Source organism: Entelurus aequoreus, linkage group LG09, assembly GCF_033978785.1.
Source record: "Entelurus aequoreus isolate RoL-2023_Sb linkage group LG09, RoL_Eaeq_v1.1, whole genome shotgun sequence".
NCBI classification, from domain to species: domain Eukaryota; kingdom Metazoa; phylum Chordata; class Actinopteri; order Syngnathiformes; family Syngnathidae; genus Entelurus; species Entelurus aequoreus.
The window spans coordinates 34,285,134-34,307,975 of NC_084739.1; the positions used below are offsets into that span (position 1 = coordinate 34,285,134).

At 36.9% G+C, this 22,842-nt stretch overlaps 1 protein-coding gene across 1 annotated transcript in view; it reads left to right on the plus strand.

Moving 5' to 3' along the window:
* Window positions 1-22,842, plus strand: part of LOC133656976 (cadherin-23-like) — a 379,926-nt gene that overhangs the window by 289,873 nt on the left and 67,211 nt on the right. Inside the window, exons 14-17 of the mRNA XM_062057866.1 lie at window positions 12,278-12,342; window positions 12,657-12,894; window positions 17,283-17,388; window positions 18,720-18,847. Of these exons, the coding sequence (XP_061913850.1) occupies window positions 12,278-12,342; window positions 12,657-12,894; window positions 17,283-17,388; window positions 18,720-18,847 (537 nt within the window). The remainder of the gene's footprint in view (window positions 1-12,277; window positions 12,343-12,656; window positions 12,895-17,282; window positions 17,389-18,719; window positions 18,848-22,842) is intronic.

Here is a 22,842-nt window from a genome sequence, read left to right on the forward strand (position 1 = left end):
TGATGAGCTGTTCAAGATAATGGACAGTTTCCTCAAAGAACACGACCTTAAATGGGAAAACTGTGTGGGCTTTTGCTCTGATGGCGCACAGACCATGGCAAAGTGAAGAAACGGGCTGCAGGCTCTAATAAAGAGGGTTGCGCCAAATGCGCATTGGACACACTGTGTGTCATTCACCGGGAAGCACTCGCGTCAAGGCAGCTCAGCCCCGAACTCAATGAGGTTTTAAAAGTGTCAGTGTCAAGCCTGCAACCCCCATTTGAAAAGCTGTGCAGTGCAAAACAGGCTCATTGCAGCCACTAATGCTGGAGTACTGTAAAACTCATGTTCACTTCCCCTGTCTTGCCAAATGCGTAACTACTCCTTTTTTTTTTGCAAAGTGGCACTTTTATTTGATTTATTAATGAACTTGATGCAAGTTATTTGATTTATTATTGAACTTGATGCAAGTTATAACACTTTTATTTGATTTATTATTAAACTTGATGCAAGTTATAACACTTATTTATTTATTATTGAACTTGATGCAAGTTATAACACTTGTTTTAATTTATTATTGAACTTGATGCAAGTTATAACACTTTTGTTTTATTTATGATTGAACTTGGTGCAAGTTATTTTATTTATTATTGAACTTGATGCAAGTTATAACACTTATATTTGATTTATTATTGAACGTGATGCAAGTTATAACACTTTTTTTGATTTATTATTGAACTTGATGCAAGTTATAACCCTTTTTTTGATTTATTATTGAACTTGATGCAAGTTATAACACTTTTGTTTTATTTATTATTGAACTTGATGCAAGTTATTTTATTTGATATTGAACTTCATGCAAGTTATACCACAGCTGCACAGTTATTTTATTTATTATTGAACTTGATGTTATTTTATGTTATTGAGTTTGAATGTATACAACTTGATGTTACTTGATGTTCAATAAATTTGAAAATGTTAAGCTTGGCATTAGCGTTCTGTTGGGGCGATGGGGGCAGGTGGGGCTTGAAAACTCCCCCTTGTCCAAAGTGGGGGATGACAAAAAAAGTTTGAGAACCACTGCGTTAGCCCCAAGAATCCAATCGAATCGTGTGGTGCCAAAAGATTCACAGCCCTAATATATATGTATAAACATGTGTGTGTGTATATATGTATATAAGTGTATGTATATATATATATATATATATATATATATATATATATATATATATATATATATATATATATATATATATATATATATATATATATATGTATATATATATATATATATATATATATATATATATATATATATATATATATATAAATATATATATATATATATATATATATATATATATATATATATATATATATATATATATATATATGTACGTGTGTATATATATATATATATATATATATATATATATATATATATATATATATATATATATATATATAATATATATATATATATATATATATATATATATATATATATATATATATATATATATATATATATATATATATATATATATATAAGGAAAAGCACTGTACTTTTCAATGAAGATAACTTCAAACTAGTCTTAACTTTAAAGAAATACACTCTATACATTGCTAATGTGGTAAATGACTATTCAACCTGCAAATGTCTGGTTTTTGGTGCAATATCTACATAGGTGTATAGAGGCCCATTTCCAGCGACTATCACTCCAGTGTTCTAATGGTACAATGTGTTTGCTCATTGGCTCAGAAGGCTAATTGATGATTAGAAAACCCTTGTGCAATCATGTTCACACATCTGAAAACAGTTTAGCTCGTTACAGAAGCTACAAAACTGACCTTCCTTTGAGCAGATTGAGTTTCTGGAGCATCACATTTGTGGGGTCAATTAAACGCTCAAAATGGCCAGAAAAAGAGAACTTTCATCTGAAACTCGACAGTCTATTCTTGTTCTTAGAAATGAAGGCTATTCCACAAAATTGTTTGGGTGACCCCAAACTTTTGAACGGTAGTGTATATGTATATATAAGGGGTGTAGAAATGAATCGATACAAACTGATAACTGATTTTAACTTTAGAGATATGAATACATTGTTTGGGGAGCCTTTGTATTGATCTATATTTTAGTATAGATAGGTCAATGTTCGGTTGGAAAATCATGAATCGGTTGATTGTAGATCTGAAAGAAAATATGGCTGCTCTTATCTTGCGAGACTTCTGTGATGACGTAGTGCCAGAGTACCATGCAATGTAAACCAATCAGATGCAACGTAAGGCGGGTCTTTGTGACTTAATTTTTCTCACACACTTCAGTGCAGTGTTGTCAACTTGGCGAATTTCTCGCTATATCTAGAATCTTTCCAACTTTTTTTGGGTGTTTGGAGACATGAAAGCACGTAACACTCTTATGTCCTCAACTCAACATACAAGTGGTGCTGCTGTGAGCCTTTACTCACAGGCGGGTCCTCTAACTACTGAATGTCTGCATTTAGACAGCTTGTACTGAAACTTTCGTTGTACTTTCAAGTGCAATCACAATGAAGTCAATTCCATTCTCGTCAGAGCAGAGAAGAGATCCACACCCACTCTGTGCAGAGCTACCGCTGTTTCTGCCTTGGTTAAGATGTAAATGTATTGTTCCATTACTATCACACTTAAGATAATAACAAACCTGAGCCATTCAGTTGGTTTGTTCATGAATATCTCAACCTTTCGGTCTTTTGATCAAGTTTAATACATTTAACAATGTAGAACAAATAAAAATACAACTAAACTAAGAATCAACAGAAGAAAAGTTCTTATCATAACTTGCTTTTTTAACTCATATCAAGTTTATGGATTGTAATGCCCTGAAGTTGATAGTTGTACTATTTGCTAATAATACGGGAACCGCCTGTTTTTTATTTGTCTATTTAATAACATGACATTGTTCTGACATGATACATGATACATTTAATTTTATTTTCGCCATGCAAAGCTTACATCTGCATCGAATCGTATCGCATCGAATCGTAAAGTTTTGTTAGTGAATCCTATATGTATGTATCGAGATTCATATCAGATCGTCATTTAAGTTAGAGATGCACACCCCTAATATACAAAACCCAAAACCGGTGAAGTTGGCACGTTGTGTAAATGGTAAATAAAAACAGAATACAATGATTTGCAAATGCTTTTCAACCTATATTCAATTGAATAGACTGCAAAGACAAGATATTTGATGTTCGAACTGGTAAACTTTGTTATTTTTTGTAAATATTAGCTCATTTGGAATTTGATGTCTGCAACATGTTTCAAAAAAGCTGGCACAAGTGGCAAAAAAGATTGAGAAAGTTGAGGAATTCCAAGTAAGATTCCTAGTTTATGAACCCGTTTTCAAACAAAGTGTCATGATCCATTACTCGGATCATGGCATGATGTATGTTTTTGGTAATGTTTCTGTGTTAGTCTGTTTCCTGGGTGCACCCTCTTTCCCTGTTTACTGTTGGTTTCCATGGGCACTGATTCTCCTCACCTGTCCTAGTTTAGCAATTAGTGTTCCCACCAGGTGTTTTGGTTAATCACTCCCCTTTATAATGTGCGGTCACCCAGCAGTAGTTGCTGGGTCAATGTTTGCTGTAGGCAACGTTTACGTCTCATGTTTTTTCTCCTCGCTGTAGCAAAGTCTAGCTTTCCTCGTTTTTTCACCTTTGGTGACATTTTGGTTTTGTTCTGCTCCACGCTTGCTAGCGTCCTCAGTTTTGTATTTTTGTCTTGCCTTTAATTTATTAAAAGATACTTCATCTTACCTCCACGACACTCCTGCTTGTCTCCAGCCTTGGAAGGAACACAACAATCGCAGCCATGCGCCGAAGACGTAACACAAAGGCAATAAAAACTATTCTGATTCTGATATTCTGACAATGTCCCGTTATCGATGGGGAAATGCATTTTTAAACAAAATGATTTGCCTGAGCGGCTAGGAGACACTGATAGTAACAAGCGGTAGAAAATGGATTAGAAAGGGCAGATTTAAAAAAATAATATTTGAAAAAACAAAAAAATAAATATGTTTTTTTGTTGTTTTTTTTTTAACTTGAGAATTCCCGCGGGCTGGATTGTGGGCCATACTTTGGGGACCCTTGATCTAGAATAAACTGTCACAAGCTCTGAGGTGAAAAAGCAGCTCACCAGCTGATGTTAATACAGCAGCATGAGGACGTTGCCTCTCTCAGATCAACGCGCCGCTAAATGTCGGTCCTTAAGGTTAGCGCTTATAATAACAATATTGCTAATATTTGGTAATATTTAGGTCACGAAATGTAAATGGAGTATTGTTGGCGCTTTTTGGATGGTTGTTTATTGGGTTTTATGGTCAGAAGCGATAACGCCATGGCTCCCATTGGCTTTGTGTAAGCAGACTTTTATTTAGGTTAAGAATGCATTTAAAAAAAACAGACATACATGTTTTTGTCTCTCATAAGGATTGTGAATTATAGGCAAAATTCCCCCAAAAAGTGCACCACTTACTCGACGTGAGTGCGTAGAGCCGAGAGTGAAGGGCTAAGACAAGGACTAAGGGAAAAAAATTGGGATTCAGCCTTAATCTCCCAAGAGTTAAGTCAGGTTGTCATAAAACCCTACACTAACCACTCTATAGCCTTTGTCTAAAATGTGCTTTTGTGCATCTAAAGTTGAAAGTCTTTGGCTTGCAGTTGGCAAAGTGACTTGTCCACGCTGCCATGATGATTGTTCAGAGGATGGGAGTTAATGACGGATGGGAGGGAGAGAAAAGATGGCTATCGCCTTTTCTTTCTAACCTCGCACCCTCCCTTTCTCTCACTCGCTCTTTCTCTCCCCGAGTCTCTGCCTCTCTGTCGCTATGGCAAGAGGAGCACTAGAGCTCCCCACAGGAGCTGCTGTCGCCGCCTCGATAGCTGTCACGCTAACACCCCCCCGCTATCATTGGAGCACTTATGGGCCTGTCACTCACCTGGGAGAGAGGGAGCAGAGGAGGGACAGGAGCATCAAGGGGGAGAGTGTGCAGAGGAGATATGTAGAGAAGTGCACGGAGAGGAGGATGCAATGAAGAGAGGGAGCTGTAGACAGAAGGAAAAGAGGGGAAAGCCAAAGGAGGTGTTGCAAAAAGAGGGATGAATGGGAATTCAAAAATAAAGAAGTGAAGAGAAGCAAGGAGGGACGAGGTCTTCAAGGCATGGTAGATGAAACCTGGAAGGTTAATAAAAGAACCTGACTGGTGTTCCAAAGACCTCTTATGTATGTTGTGTCCTTCTTCATAGGTTAGCACTGTGAGCCTCAGTGCACCAGTCTACAAAGAGATTTGGACTTGAAAGAGAAACATTGATTTACCATCAGAGATGGTGTGGAGGGTGCTGTCTGTGAAATACCAAGCCTGAGCTAAACGCATGGTGACATTGTTTTCATTATAAGAAAATAATAACAGAGTCAGTGCAGTGCAGGGGTAATTGGGGGTGTTGTACCGGGGCCCAAGCAATATTTTTAAATATGTCAATTAAATATTTAAGTTATAAAAAACGTCATAAGTCTTAATATTAAGTAAATACAGCAGCAAAAGTTTAATAATACGGTTAAGAATATAGTATATATTAAATATAATCTCATAACAGGTCTTTCTGATCATAATACTGTACTGTCCTAAAGAAAACAAATACAAAACTATTACATTCTTCTACATTCCATAATCATTATAATTTTATCACAAAACATCCACATCTCAATATTGACATTTCGCTGAATGAAATAAATAGTTCTGATTTGTTTTCTGATAATGACATTGAAATCAATGCCCAGGTGTTTAACTCAAAACTCGAAGAAGTTCTGTAACTTTTGATTAAAAAAAAGAAAAAGAAAGAAAAGCTAGAAAAAGGCTAAACCATCTACCTTGGCTGACTAATGACTGTAAAACACTCAGGAAGGAAAGAGACAATTTACTTAAAGTGTCTTTAAAATATGTATATGATATACTGCCATCAGACATAAAACCACTCATGTCTTGCGTAAAGCCAAAAGGCAAAATCATTTCGAAAACAAACTAAAATAGATGACAGATTAGAAATACAAGTTAAGAATGAGCTGTTATAATCCCAAAGAATAAGCAACTTAATTGAATCTCTTCTTTTTTAACTCTGTCAATGAAATAACACAAATGTTTAGACAGTTGGAAATAGCAAGTAAGCCGATTGATCCTGAACAGCTGGTTTTAAGTTTCAGTGGCAAACATTATTAAGTCTATTAAACCTTCAAAAGCCAAAGATGCCTATGGCCTTGACACACACTGCTTAAAGGCCTGCTGAAACCCACTACTACCGACTACGCAGTCTGATAGTTTATATATCAATGATGAAATCTTAACATTGCAACACATGCCAATACGGCCCGGTTAACTTATAAAGTGCAATTTTAAATTTCCCGCTAAACTTCCGGTTGAAAACGTCTTTGTATGATGACGTATGCGAGTGACGTCACTAGTTAAACGGAAGTATTGGTACACCTTTGAATCCAATACAAAAAAGCTCTGTTTTCATCTCAAAATTCCACAGTATTCTGGAAATCTGTGTTGGTGAATCTTTTGCAATTTGTTTAATGAACAATAAAGACTGCAAAGAAGAAAATTGTAAGTGGGATCAGTGTATTAGCGGCAGACTACAGCAACACAACCAGGAGGACTTTGACTTGGATAGCAGACAAGCTAGCCGCCGAACTCACCTTAACTTCCTCCGTCTACGGGCCGCCGACCGCATCTGTGATCGGGTGAAGTCCTTCGTCGCACTGTCGATCGCTGGAACGCAGGTCAGCACGGGTGTTGATGAAGGCTGGCGTAGGTGGATAGCTAATGTTTTTAGCATAGCTCTGTGAGGTTCGGTTGCTAAGTTAGCTTCAATGGCGTCGTTAGCAACAGCATTGTTAACCTTCGCCAGGCTGGAAAGCATTAACCATGTAGTTACAGGTTCATGGTTTAATAGTATTGTTGATTTTCTATCTATCCTTCCAATCAGGGGTTTATTTTGTCTGTTTCTATATGCAGTTAAGCCCGATGCTATCACGTTAGCTCCGTAGCCAAAGTGTTTCGCCGATGTATTGTCGTGGAGATAAAAGTCAATGTGAATGTCCATTTCGCGTTCTCGACTCTCATTTTCAAGAGGATATAGTATCCGAGGTGGTTTAAAATACAAATCCGTGATCCACAATAGAAAAAGGGGAAAGTGTGGAATCCAATGAGCCAGCTTGTACCTAAGTTACGGTCAGAGCGAAAAAAGATATGTCTTGCACTGCATTCTAGTCCTTCACTCTAACGTTCCTCAACCACAAATCTTTCATGCTCGCTCAAATTAATGGGGTAATCGGCGCTTTCTCGGTCCGAATCTCTCTCGCTGCTGGTGTAAACAATAGGGAAATGTGAGCAGCCCTCCAGCCTGTGACGTCACGCTACTTCCAGTAGGGGCAAGGCTTTTTTTTATCAGCGACCAAAAGTTGCGAACTTTATCGTCGTTGTTCTCTACTAAATCCTTTCAGCAAAAATATGGCAATACCGCAAAATGATCAAGTATGACACATAGAATGGATCTGCTATCCCCGTTTAAATAAAACAATTTCACTTCAGTAGGCCTTTAAAAACACAAAGAGATGCACTTGTTTGCCTGATAACGTATCTGATTAATTTATCAATCAGAATGGCAGTGGTCCCATCAAGGTGGAAGGTGGCCACAGTCTCTCCAGTTTTTAAATCAGGAGACACACCAGTTATGTCCAACTATCACCCCATTAGCAACCATTATGTTCTGTCTAAGGTAGCAGAAATGTGGATTGACAAGTTGCTGAATAAACATCTCAGCCATGGCCATTCTCTTCTGCACCTGATGCAATTTGGGTTCCGCCAGTATCGGCAAACTGTGTCTTTTTAGAAACAGTGAAGTCCTTGCTGGATCAAACTACCTGTGTTGGTTCAGTAGTTTTAGACTTAAAGAAGTCGACTCTCAAGTTTTCCTGTCTAAACTGACTCATTTTAATTTTGCAGGACATAAAATTGCTTGGTTCAGTCGTACTTGTCCAACAGAAGACAATCAGTGAGGGTTCGTAGTATCTTGTCTTCCTATCATGAGTTCAAAATTTCAAAGTCAGCCAAAGTTTATTTATATAGCCCTTAATCACAAGTGTCTCAAAGGGCTGCACAAGCCACAACGACATCCTCGGCTCAGATCCCACATCAGGGCAAGAAAATACTAAACCCAATGGGATACAATGAAAAACCTTGGAAGGGACCGCAGATGTGGGGATCTGTAGGGGTTCCACAAGGCTTTATTCTGGGACCGGTATTGTGTTCTTTATATATAAATGACTTGCCAAATGTTTGCATGAATGTGAACATTCAAATGTATGCTGATGATGCTGTTACCTTCACACCTGCCAAAAGCACACAGAAAGCATCATCCATCCTCTCGTCAGCCTTAATGAGTATTTAGAATTGGCTTCTTGTCACACAAAAATATAACTGTGTAAATGATGTCCATAAAACTAGACTGGTTTCCATGTTTTCCAGGGGATTTGGATTTTGATCTTGTAGAGGAGTTCAAGTACCTTGAGGTCACACTCGACCCAACACTTTATTTTAAAAACAAATCAGGCTCACAGCAAAAATAATCAAGTTCAATCTGCATACTTTTAAACAAATCAGACCCTCCATGACAATCAAGTCTGCTAAATTGTTTTTACACACAATGACATTGTCCCACATAGATTATTGCATAACAACATGGTCATTCACTAGAAACACAATATTAAAATCCATAGAAGTGTTATTTAAAACATCTTTAGAAATCCTTGATCAAAATCATCTGTCATTCCATCACTGTAACATTTTGGTAAAATATAAGAGGCTTAAATTTGAAAATGTTATTCATTTTAAAAACAGCTGTTTAATTTACAAAGTTATTCATGGTCTAGCCTCACCGCCACTCTCCACATACATTAAACTAAGGACTGACGGAAGTTTTGGCACCAGCGCCTCCTCCAGAGGAGACATTGACATCCCCAACAGAAAAGCAAAGTGTTCTGTCAGTCCAAGGAAGTCATTTCTAGAACAGACCTCCCAGTAATATTAAAGAATGTCCCACTTTTTACCAGTGTTGGGACTAAAGTGTTATTTTGTAACGCGTTACTGTAACGCCGTTAGTTTCGGCGGTAACTAGTAATCTAACGCGTTATTTTTTATATTCAGTAACTCAGTTACCATTACTACATGATGCGTTACTGCGTTATTTTACCTTATTTTGTATGTAGTATCGGCTAGAAACAGAAGATCTGAGTGTGTTTTATTGGAGAGTTGCGGTGTCGTCGTTCTGTGTTACAAGAAAAAGAAAAGGCGTGCTCTGTGTGGGTGGGGGCGGGGGGGCTCCCATACCGTAGTCGAAGAGCGCATGGGAGACGTTCCTCCAGGGCCTATGTACTTCGGGGCTAACAACCTTCACTTTCCCCGGCAGTGGGTCTTTACAGCTCCGGACTTGAGGGTGAATAACGAGGCCGGCGGTTTGTTGCAACTTTGTGACTTTATTGGTGTCTTGCACCGTGCACGCAGCCATCCACCAAACTAGAGCACCTGCACGCGCTCCCTCACCTCTCTCGCCCACTCACTCACTGACGTCACTCACCTCACATGCTGTCATATCTTAAAGGGCCATCACCCTTGATCACACCCTGGGAGGTGAGGGGAGCAGTGAGCAGCAGCAGTGACTGCCCCCGGGAATACTGCCCAAAACAGTAATTCAAATCTGCTGAAACAGCTACAAAAGCAACATGCTTCGACGAAGCTAGTAAAGAGAGAGACAGACTTCGATGCCACTTCACCTCCACCTAAGGATTTTAACGGAGGCACTGCTAGCCAGGACAACATTGATAGAGCCATTGCAGCTTATGTGCTAGAACAGTGGTGCCGCGGACCGATTGGTATCGGGCCGCACAAGAAATAAAAAAATAAAAATAAAATTATTATTATTTTTATTTTTTTTATTAAATCAACATAAAAAACACAATATATACATTATATATCAATATAGATCAATACAGCCTGCAGGGATACAGTCCGTAAGCACACATGATTGTATTTCTTAATGGGAAAAAAAAAAAAAAAAAAAAAAAAAAATATGGGCCCTAGAATCAGGTGCTACACCTTTGCTCTACCATGTGTGATGCAACATTTAGGTAATAACTTGTGGAATAAGCCTTTTATGGTGACAATAGTGTGGTCCTCCTTTTCTGGATTCATCCAAAAACATGTTACATGTATTCCAATGATGGTTCAGGTTGCTGAAGAAGATGCTTTGGCTCTTAACCGAGCAGGCTTTCTTAGTTCATACTCATGACCCGACAGGACAGTCAGTCTTCCCGTCAGACTCGAGCTGTCCTTTCTAAGACAACCTGAACAATCCAGTTGTGATCAATTCAATGCCCTGAGAGTACATTACCTTGGTAAATGAGAATATCCACAGGCACGTTACATGTTAGGTAATGACTGGTTGTTTTTTTACAGTACATCCCCCTGAGACCCACCATCCTCAGCAGTGGACATCTGTCTGTTTTTAGTCTATTCCTCTTCCTCTTGCGTATGAGTCAGCTATGCAGTTTGGTTCAGGCGTTGCAGCCAGCTCACTTTGTCAGGAGTGGGGTTGAGCAGAGTGGAGTACGTAGTGTGCAGTCTACATATGCAGTGTGGCTACATATGCAGGCTGCTGATTGGCGCAACGCCCCGCGGTACATGTCGGAGTTCAAACAACCGACTCCAGTTCGTAGCCGATTTAGAGTTACCCATTCTCTGTGAGGCAGGTTTGCACCTGGTGGCAACGAAGTGTTAATGCATGTTGTAAATTGAGTTGGTTGTGGGGTTTCCTGCCAGCCAGTTCTCCATCTGTCAAGGATGTTGATATTGGAGCCGCAAAGAGTTGCTACCTGGCGGGGGAAAGGGCGGCGAGAGGGCAGCGCTGGCGGACAGGATAAGAGTTCTGAACAAGATTTTTTTTAGGGGATGGTTCATGTCCAGCAGGTCTATTTATTTTGTCAGAGTTCCACATTTCTAAAAACAAAATTATCCCTGTTATGAATGTGCACAAATGTCCAATGCGGAGGATGGCTGTTTTTTAGGAGAACATGTGCCTTTAAATGACTGGTGATCAGTCCGAGGTGTACCCCATCTTTCACCCAAAGTCAGCTGGGATAGACTGTCATGATCTATGACCCAAAGCAAGATAAGTGGCACAAAATGAATTAATGAATATTGTGGTCGCTGAGGCAAGTCAAGTTTCCAACATGCACAACTCTTATGGCTGTGTGTGTATATTGTATTACTTTGTTTACCTGCCGCAACCCTCCCATTCATTTGATCTTGTGATAGTGGTCATTGCAAACTAATGGACTATAACAGGGGTCTCCAACCAGTAGTTTATGATCTACCAGTAGCTCTGATTTTGAGTTGCTCACCAAAGGGTAAAAAAATGCTTGCTTAAACCTTCTGTATTTTATAATTCAGGTATGATGCTTGTATTTAATGTCAAATGACTACAAAATGAAGCATAACAAAATGACTGTACTGTTTGAGCGCAGTTCAAACACAATTTAAATGTTGCCAGTCATTTCAAACACAAAAAACTCCCTTTTTGTCAATATACTCATATAGTGAATACAAAACCCAGCAATAAAAAATCAATTCAAACTGAAATATGAGATTAAGATGAACACATATTTTAAGACAAAGTCTAAGTTGTGGATATCAATATTTTGGCAATGCTCTGTCAAAACAAGCGTTTGAAAAATGGAACAGTAGAAAAAGTTGCCATCTCTGCCATCTCTGCCATTTTTTATTTGTAAATAGCTCTCAGGACAAATTTCAAACCCCTGATTTATAAGAAGTTGACAAAAAAGGGTATTTTTGGGGCTACTTGAAAATTGTACCATTTTACAAATTAATTTTAATTCAGTGACTAAATATAAGTCCATGCTTCAGAACTAACTACATATTTGAATCAAAGGTAAATAAATATATACTTATTTTAGACCAACGATATATATTGTTTGTTTCTATTTTATGTGTTTATTTATTTATTTATTTTAGCAAATGAAGAACTAAAATAGGAAATATGCTATTTGAATGAGCATAATAATCTGCAAGTTATTAACACAACCCAGGTGATAGCTAGACTTTATGTATTATCATCGACTAATTTCTCATTTGTAACTGTTATTGAACTGATTTTTTATGTTATGTTATCTTATTTTTCAGGCTACAGATGGAGATGTTGGCACGTTTGGTATTGTGCATTACTTCTTCAGTGATGAACCAGACCAGTAAGATACAGTTACACAACAATTACACACTGTACTGCACATGTGTGTCCTTAATCCTGCCGGACTGGAGTTGGACATGAGTTTGTCAGTAGCTCCTTTTCCCATTTGAACAACATTCACTGATTGGTCACAATATTACAAAAACTGTAAATTGCCCATTAGAGTGTGAATGGTTGCTTGCTTATAAATGACCTGTGATTAAATGGTGACCATTTCAGGCTATACACCGCCTTTCATTAAAAGTTTTTTTTTTTTAACTGAAAGAACGAGCTACAACAAACGACTAATCAAAATTGATTGTTTACTTCTTGCAGGTTTTCACTCGATTCTGAAACAGGTTGGGTTATTCTAAGATCCAATTTGGATTATGAGTTGATGCGTCGCTTCACGCTGACTGTGCTGGCGAGGGACGGAGGCGGGGAGGAAACCAACGGCAGGATCCGGGTCAACGTGCTAGACATAAACGATAATGGGCCGCTTTTCCAGAAGGAGGCGTATGTGGGCTCGCTCAGAGAGAACGAACAAGCTGTACAGCCGGTCGCCCGAGTCAGGGTGAGGAGTATAAATTACACATGCATAGCAAAGGAATTAAATCTAGTAATTTCATATACCAGTACAGTTGAGCCTCAATTCACTTAACTGGTTTTTGAACACGGTTCGTAAATAGAAAAGTATGTACATTGAAGCAAAGTTCTCCATAATAACCAATGTAAACATTAATAATGGTTTCCAGCCGTAAAAGAGAACTGCACTTTTTAAAAAATGTTGCCTATCGTTCACAATCTTTATGAAAGACATGACGGATGGATTTTTTTTAATGCATTCTAACTCGTAAATAAACAATAAAATGTCCGCTTACAGCGGAACCAATGGGAGGTCCCCTATTCCACCCATAAAACCCATAAAAAAAATTCCAAAAAGCGCCAACAATATATTTTGTGACTTGAATATTAACCACGTATTACTGATATTGTTATTATAAGTGCTAACGCAGACAAACTATTTATAGTGGCGCCGAGATCACGAGCTTGTGTGCCTATGTTGACATCATCGACTGATGAGGTGCTTCCTCGTTTCCTTGCTCCTTTATTTTAGATCATAAATCATGCCTCTCACTTGGATAGTAGAAGGATGAGGACGCATTCCGACATGTTGGTACACTTTGAGAGCCAATTTAGACCCGGAAATGGAGAGAACGATACAAAAAGATACTTAGTTTCATTCCCCTTTTCTTGGCGAGCATTATAAATAATTCTGCATCTAAATAGGAATATATGAACATCCGAGCAGTCTGCATCCTAATGACAGCAGACATTGTACATTAACTGATGTTTTATTAGGTTTGTTGGCTCTAATGAAATCTGCAGTGTGTTGTAATCAGTTATATAGTTGGAAAATGCACAGCCTATGCTTAAAATGAGCAAAATATATAAATATGAAATGTTATTATAAATGTGCTTGTTACTACATTACATATATACTTGCATCATGTATACAAAACCTTAATGGAGGTGGTTGGATGTTTTTTCAAAGGATTTATAGGCAGAATACAGCGACTGCCATTAGCTCCATGGTAAGCTGACTTTTGATCGCATTTATTTAAGATTTAGAATACATTAGGAAAAAAAATACAACCTTCATCATGTTTTTTATAATGATTGGGAACGTAAGGCAAAATTCCCCCAAAAAAAGCAGTTCTCCTTTTAATAAAAGTTTGGTTCAAGTTTTCTACTTTGAACACGATATAAAGCTCTAACTTAATATATATGCGGTCCTCTCCAAGGTTTCTCATAGTCATTCACCGACGTCCCACTGGGGTGAGTTTTTCCTTGCCCGTATGTGGGCTCTGTACCGAGGATGTCGTTGTGGCTTGTACAGCCCTTTGAGACACTTGTGATTTAGGGCTATATAAATAAACATTGATTGATTGATTGATTGATAAAAACAAATGGCTAAACTCTCCTCCTCGTATGCAGCCACTCTGCCAGCACGCACACACAGTGTCACTAGCCTTGTAGTGCACACACAGTTTGAAGTCACAAAACTCCTCAACTTTAACAGCTACAATGATTAGGAATAAAGAAAATGAAATCCACTTTACCTTGTCATTAATCATTTTTGGCGTGCAGCGGACGGAAGGGGAAGAGGAGGCAGTGTCAAACCCCAGATCACACTGAGCTAGTAAAGCTAGGAAAAATGCTAAAAAAAACAATTAAAAAGCACACAAAGTAGCACTTAGCACAGTAGCTAACGAGAGAAATGCTGTGTTGTCTGAATGAGTACCGTAGATTGACCGGTGCCCCACAATGGACAAAATGGCTGCACTCCGAGGCGCACAAGGGGGTGCATAAAATATTTGTTCACTGAGACAAGGTTTGTACAAAAAAAATTGTTTATCCGGTCTGTTGTTCGTAAATCAAAAAGTTTGTACAATAAGGTGTCTGTAAATTCAAGTTTTACTGTAAATATGCTAAATACTATATGTACGTCCCAAGTTTTGTTTTGTCTTCCTCCACCGAGTTCCTTTTGTTCCTCTGTTGCGATAATGATGCAGTCATGTGTTAGTGTGTACTGTATCCAAAAAGAACAGGCTGACCTGGTGTGTTGGCTATCCGTCACTGCCACACAAAAGCCTGAGGTGAACGGGCACAATGGTAACTAATGGCTCAGCACTTCCTTTGATTGCACCCTAAAGAGAAAGCCTATTATGTGGCTTTTAGCGGCGTGTCCAGCGATGGCTTTTCCTGCCACAGTGCATTGTGTCGGCTTTTGTTTACACTGTTAAATTCTGTCAATTTCTTGACTCGCTGTGTTTTTCTTAGTTGGAGCTAACCTTAAATGCCACAGATATTAATAAGCTGCCCATAGGGAACTGGGAAGCCAGTCACCTAATTCTGGATACAAAATGTGGCCTGGAACCAACCTAATGCACACAGACCCAAACAAATGGAAGAAAGAACTTGAACCTCCGGGGTTGAACTGTTACAAAAGTGACAAAAAAAAGTATTGGAGAACTGTATTTGTGTTTGTTTGTGCAAATACATAGATGCAAGAGAGGACAATAGATGTCTTTTATTGTGAAGCCACAAATAAAACAACACAAACAACTAGTTAATTATTGGTGCAACAGAAAATGTTGTCATTAAAACACAACAAGGATCAACTGAAAACAACTCACCAGGCTGAATAACATGGACATTCGCATTCAGGAGCAGGCTATTGTGCAGTAGTGATGTGCGATGCCACCGATTTTCTTTCTGATGCAATGCCGAGTAAAATAGAGGGCTGGTATCTGCGATACCGACCCGATACTTTGTGCAAATATAGCTAATGTTTGTGCTAAAATTTTAAAAGTAGTCTATTCCACATGTTGCTGCTCTTGGGGAATCATTTTCAAACAATCTAAAATCACAGGGAGAATCTAATGATGGTGTTGTCCATGAATGTTCTCATTCATCCAGGTCATTGTAATCTCAGGGCATTCAATTGATTGCAACTGGATTGTTTGGTTTGTCTTAGACGACATTTTTTAGAAGACATTTCGCCTCTCATCCAAGTTCTTCATCAGTTCATGCTCATAGACTTAGATTGGTCAGATCTAGTCTTAGGCTTAGATTGGTCAGATGTAGTCTAGCGGCTGGTGCCAATTGTGGCCGGAGACTGACTGGGGCACCGGTCAGTCTCCGGTACTCATTCAGACAGCACAGCATTTCTCTCATTAGCTACTGTGCTAAGTGCTATTTTGTGTGCTTTTTAATTGTTCTTTTTTTAGCAACTCATTATGAGTCCAAAGAAAGCAATGGAGAAGTGATCTGTGGTTTGAAACATCCAGGAAGTAATCACAGCGTTGTCGACACTGCCAGCCGCTAGACTAGATCTGACCAATCTAAGTCTGTGAGCATGAACTGATGAAGAACTTGGATGAGAGGCGAAATGTCTTATAAAAAATGTCGTCTAAGACAAACCAAACAATCCATTTGCGATCGATTAAATGATGCCGTTACTCTGTACTGAATGGGTTATCTTATTTATATTAAACTATGTACAGTATATAGTGTCTCCAAATAACCTACAATAAAAGTATACATACAGTTGCTGTTTTATAATACTGAGCAACTCATTTTAAATGCCAGTAATTTTCTGAATGACTGAGCACAGCACAGTGGAAAAGTAGTTCCCGCTAATCCCGTTTCATTTAGACAAGATCTCAATGATTTAGTTAATTTACTGTGTGTTCCTATAATGATATACAATATCTCAAATAACTAAAGTATCAATATTTTGATTTGAAAATCGATATTAGTGCAGAAAGATCTGGGATCTGCAGTATTGGTATTTCAGTATCAATCCGCACATCACTATTGCGTGTCCTGCACAATGATTGTGTTGTTTTTGTATAACCCTGCTAATAAAGAAACAAACAATATATATTGACCTTACGCTGCCATGAAAGCAATAAAAATACCAGGCTAGACTGAAAGAGATATGTTGCAAATATTGATATTATTTATTGTGTATTTTTGGCTTTTGGCTTTCCTTTTGCCCCTCATAGAAGAAGAAAGTGTCGGTTACTCAATTCAAGAGTGGGTTTACGCATTAACTATACGATTTGACAAATTCCCAAACTTGAAAGATGAAAGTGAGGTCCAATGCTCTGTAAACATCTGGAGTAATCATGACTAAGTCCAACCAACAAACAAAAATAATGAGTGGGTGGCATCATTGTTGATGTTGAGGATTATCCCTGCAATAGTTTGATTTGGGCAGTATTGACGCCTGGGCCACTAACAGCCACAACTGGCTTAAACATTTGCAATAACATTATGCTACTGAAGCACAGGTTTTATTTACGTTTAGTACTATTATTGTATTCTGCCCTCTTTTACTCCAAATGTATAACATCTCTACATATCTTCTGTACCCTTCTTTGCCGCTCGCAGGCAACAGATGAGGATTCTCCTCCCAACAACTTCATCACGTACACCATCATTTCCACCTCAGCTTTCCCTGATTTCTTCAGCATCATCATGGTGGAGGGCTACGCAGGTATATGTTAAGTGTTTGAATGTATAGACAAAAGCTTGGTCATACTTTGGGATCAGTTCATTCGCCAGGGTGTAGGCTACATGTTTCAGCTCCCCCAAATCTAAGTGTGTCATACACTTCTGCCTTTGGGGTTAAAATTTGGGGGAGACTATATGGAGTGCCGAATGTAAAAATCAAATCACATTTTTAACGTTTGGCTCGGTTTTTTCACATTTAGGTGACTTTTTTTTTTTAACATTTAGCTCACCCTCTTTACATTTGAGGTAGAAATTAAATGCTTAATCTAAATCTATATATAAATGTTAAACATACATCTAAATGTACTTACATCTAAATGTCAAATCTAAATATGAAATTTAAATATGAATAATAAAATATATAAAATGTAAGGTTAAATGTTATATATAAATGTTAAAAATAAATATACAGTTAATGTTACATCTAAAGTGTAAAGCTAAATATTTAGGAAATATGCAAATATTCCACTGTTTCCACGCCTCTCATCGTGCAGACACAGCCACATATTGGACTATCGTGCTGTGAAAGGAAGGAACGAAGAAAGAAATGTATAGAACTTTTTATTTCCATCCATTTTCTACCGCTTGTCCCTTTTGGCAAGACATGGTGTGATAAGTAGCTTGTCTGTGCAAAAACAGACTCGATAACTCCCCGATGACGGTTTGGGGAATTTACGAAAGTGAAACAATAAAAAAGAAAATGCCATTGTAAGTTAATAATACTAACACAGACACTTGTAAACCTGTTAGCCTATTCACTAATGCAAAATACTCTAGTTTGATTACATTACGATAGCACATACAAACATGCATGAAAAACTCCTACAGACATAACATTTGGGACGGTTTAGTAAGTATCAATTGCTTTAGTTATATTGTAATACTTACAAACATTGCTTGGGGGGACGAATGAAGAATCCTTTCGAGCAGAAATGCTATGGATGAATATACTTCTGGCACAAAACAGGAAGAACATTGTCAACCAACAGCACCTGCAGTGAGCCAACTCATCCAAAAGATGGTGCCAAGCACAAACAATAACATCCCTCTTCCGTGTCTCTGTCGGTGTTCTTTGAAAATTATTCGTTGTATACAAAACATTATGTCCGTTAGCAAAGAACAATCCTCAAATTAGCTGCACTGTTTTATAAGCCGTAGGTGTCAAAGCTTTGGAAAAAATTAGCGGCTTATAGTCCAGAAAATATGTTAAATTGTTAAACAGGGATGTACAGTGTGTTTGACCTAATTATGTGAGCTGGACACACAAAATGTTGATTCAGACCAATGCAGAAAGTCTTTCTTTTCTCTCGTCAGTTATCAGTGTCACAAGGCCTCTGGACTATGAGAAGGTTCCCGGTGGAACGATCCATTTGACAGTGATGGCCAAAGATGGAGGAAACCCATCGCTTAACAGTACCGTCCCTGTCACAGTGGAGGTGATTGTAAGTATAGCCCTGCTGAATACACACATACAGTACATACCCATCAAAGGCTATGTAGGACTGAAAGGGCACACATGATGTGTCCAGGTAAAGAGGTAGATCAAACAGCAGAGGCAGTGGGACCCAAATAGGCACCAGAATGCTGGCACGGAAACTCAGAAAAACGTTATTAGCCAAAAGAACTAGGGAAAAAAACTCAGAAACCAGATCGTACCTGACAAAGACCTAACGAGCATGAGATGAAAAAAGATTTAATTCATACAGACTAATTGTACAAAATAAGGATAGCTAAGGAAGACACCCTGTAAAAGAAGGAGTCGACTGGATGACAGGAGATCAGTGGGCGATATCACCAAAATTATTCCCGAGCGCGGCGCACGCTGCTGCTCACTGCTCCCCTCACCTCCCAGGGGGTGAACATAGGGATGGGTCAAATGTAGAGGACAAATTTCACCACACCTAGTGTGTGTGTGTGACAATCGTTTGGGACTTTAACTTTATATCAGAACACAAAGAGGGGACAGGAATAACTATAACCTCACCTATATATGTGATTAACCTTAATAAATGCACTGATTAGAGAACTGGTCCAAAACAGAAGCATAATAATAATAAATACAAATTTCCATATTGAGGAAAGGGTGACAATGAATTTTTAAGGGCCATTCCACCAAATCGTCATTTGCGTCCCCAGTAAAGAAACTATATAAATGCACAATAAAATTAACTGTTCAATATATTTTTTTTTTACAAAGCAAAGTGCAACAATGTGCAACTAGCATTTGTAGCAAGCTGCTCCTGCTTCCCTAAAATCAAACTTTAACATGAAATGTGATCATTTAAATTCAAACTCATAATTTACATATTTGTGTAACCATATCCTAACCAAAACAACCATTTAGTTAAAATTCACACTTTAGCCATGTCCATGTTTTTTTTTTACTCAGTCCTGTTACCATAGCGATAATAATAGTGGTTATTATCATTAAATAAAATATTCCACAAGTCACATGGTCCACAGGCAGTTGCATCATTCAGATCCTCTGAACGCTGTGGGAGGGACAAAAGTAGGTTCAGTCATTTATTTTTCTGTATATTGAATATAATATTTCAAGTAGAGATAGGTAGTAAAATCTGTACTCTACAGGTACTGACAAATTCCGTCGGTAACCCAAACAAAAGTACCAAAAATGAGTATTGGTGAGTGCCGGTATCGAATACCAGGTCCCATGAATTGGGACCATATTGGTTCAAGTGTGAAAAATACACATCCCTAATTTCATGTAGGAGTGGGGGTAAAGGGTGTTAAAATCTCAGATCACAGTCCTGTTACATTACTAAGTTATTTTGAAAATATTTTTTTAATTGACTCACTAGAATGTGTTTAGTGTCAACATGTTATAAGTCTAAATACCATGTGGCTATATTTCATTGTTTTGCTTATTCTATGCTAAAACTCACTCCTGTTACTTTCAGTTCTGTTACTCAAATGAGTCATCTTCGCCATAGGGACCTAAACTAAATAAATGTTGCCTGAGATGGGCCAATACCCATTTTAAGTAGTTCACATATGCAAATGTACCTATTACATTAATTACATTATGACTTTTCTTGCAGTTATATAACTGTTTAATGATAATAATAATAATTTACATTGAGAAAATTGCACAAAGAGCACACAGTCTACCAAGTCAAATTCCTTGTGTGTTAATCATACTTGGCCAATAAAGTTGGTTATTTTTGGATAAAAAAATTCATTGTGTATAGGTTTCCCTGATATTATCAACATTGCAGAAAATATGAATACAGCAACTTTTTAACAAAATATTTCCTATTGTTACCAGCATTTTTTCTGATAGACAAGGCCAATAAACATTGGTCTATACTCTACATTCTATATGAGGGACAAGTGCTGTCGAGAAAAGAAAGCAAAATTTTTGCTGCATTGCAAAAACCAACAGGGAGAGATGATCATAATGCTCTTCTCCGCCTCTATCGTTCCTTCTCATTCTCTCCCTTCTCGGTATGCCACAGTGTTGTGACTCACGCACACATACACACATGCACGCACACACACATACCGCTGGTTTATCAGTTGATGGCAACATCACACAAACACAATGCCCTAGTGCCACATGGAAGCTCCATTGATAATGGTGCCAGTTACTGTTGTTCAAGTGTTAACATTTTTCTGCAGCTCGCAGCTCAAAGTGAAGCTTCACTATGAATAATCACACAATGTGAATGCAATGAGTGAGCAGCTGAAATAAATGTTGTGGGGAAATGTATGTGATGGTTGATGCTGATCTTTAATGTAGACCAGGGGGGCCCACACTTTTTCAGCAGGCAAGCTACTTGTCAAATGACAAAGACGAAGTGATCTACCTCATACATATATATATATATATATATATATATATATATATATATATATATATATATATATATATATATATATATATATATATATATATATATATATATATATATATATACACATATATATATATATATATATATATATATATATATATATATATATATATATATATATATATATATATATATATATATATATATACACACACATGTATATACATATATATATATATATATATATATATATATATATATATACATACATGTATTTACATATTCATATATATACATATATACACATACATATAAATACATGCATACACATACAGTATAAACACATATAATTACTTTTGTATATGTACAGATTGCTGCAATGCATGCAATGTATATGCACATTATATATATATATATATATATACATATATATATATATATATATATATATATATATATATATATATATATATATATATATATATATATACATATACATATATATATATATATATATATATATATATATATATATATATATATATATATATATATATATATATATATATATATATATATATATATACATATATTTTATTTTTTAATTTTTTAATTTTTTTTTTTTTAATTTTTTTTATTATTTTTTTATTTATTTTTTTTCCATTTTGTTTCACATAATAGAATTGAAGATTTTGGGCTAGGATAATCCTACCAAATTCAGGTGATGATACTATGTTAATAATAATAAAAAAACTAACTTTGAGTGGTTCAATTGCAAAATTAATTTGTAATAAATAATTCATAATAATTTTAGTTTGGCGTACAGTAGGTGCTATTTAAGTTGTGGTGTATTGACTATACTGTGCTTTATGAACTACAAATGATTTAGTTGGTCATGCTATTTTGGATTTTAAAAAATACATTTTTTTTCCCATAAGAAGTAATACAAATCCAGTTAATCTTTCTCACACACCCAACAATTATAAGACACAAAACATTTTATAGAGGATAATAATAATAATAATTTTAGTTTTACAAGCCGTAAATAATGCAAAATAAATATGGCCGAATGAAATGAATGAGTAATAGGGATCTGAATCTTACAACAACTCCGATTAGATTGTGATTTTTCGGGTGACGTTTCCGAATCAGAATCGATTCTCGATTCAACATGATTCTCAATTCAAACCAATTTTCACAACATATCATTTTGGTTTAAAAATTATCATAAAACTTTTTCAAAACAGGTTACAGAACCTCCTTTCGGCTGCTGATGTATGACGTATATGTGCAGTGAGTAAGTGTAGAGATGGCCTAAAAAATATATTTTTAATAATCAATTCTTTAAAAAGTTTATTTTTTAATAATGTTTTGAAAATTATAAATCAACTTAGAATTGGAATGAATAAGCATTGTGATCTGGATGTGAGTCAATTCTTTTCAGCACCCCCTATCAAATAAACACTTAACTTTTACCTTCATGGAAGACTGGTTGGCGATGAGCTGCGAGAGAGTAGGGAACTTTGCAACAATTTCTTTCTTCAAGTCAGATGTGTGTCTCACCTTCTGTATCAAAAGGCTGGGACTTGCAACTTTCTTCAACCAATTTATGGGGCCTCTTT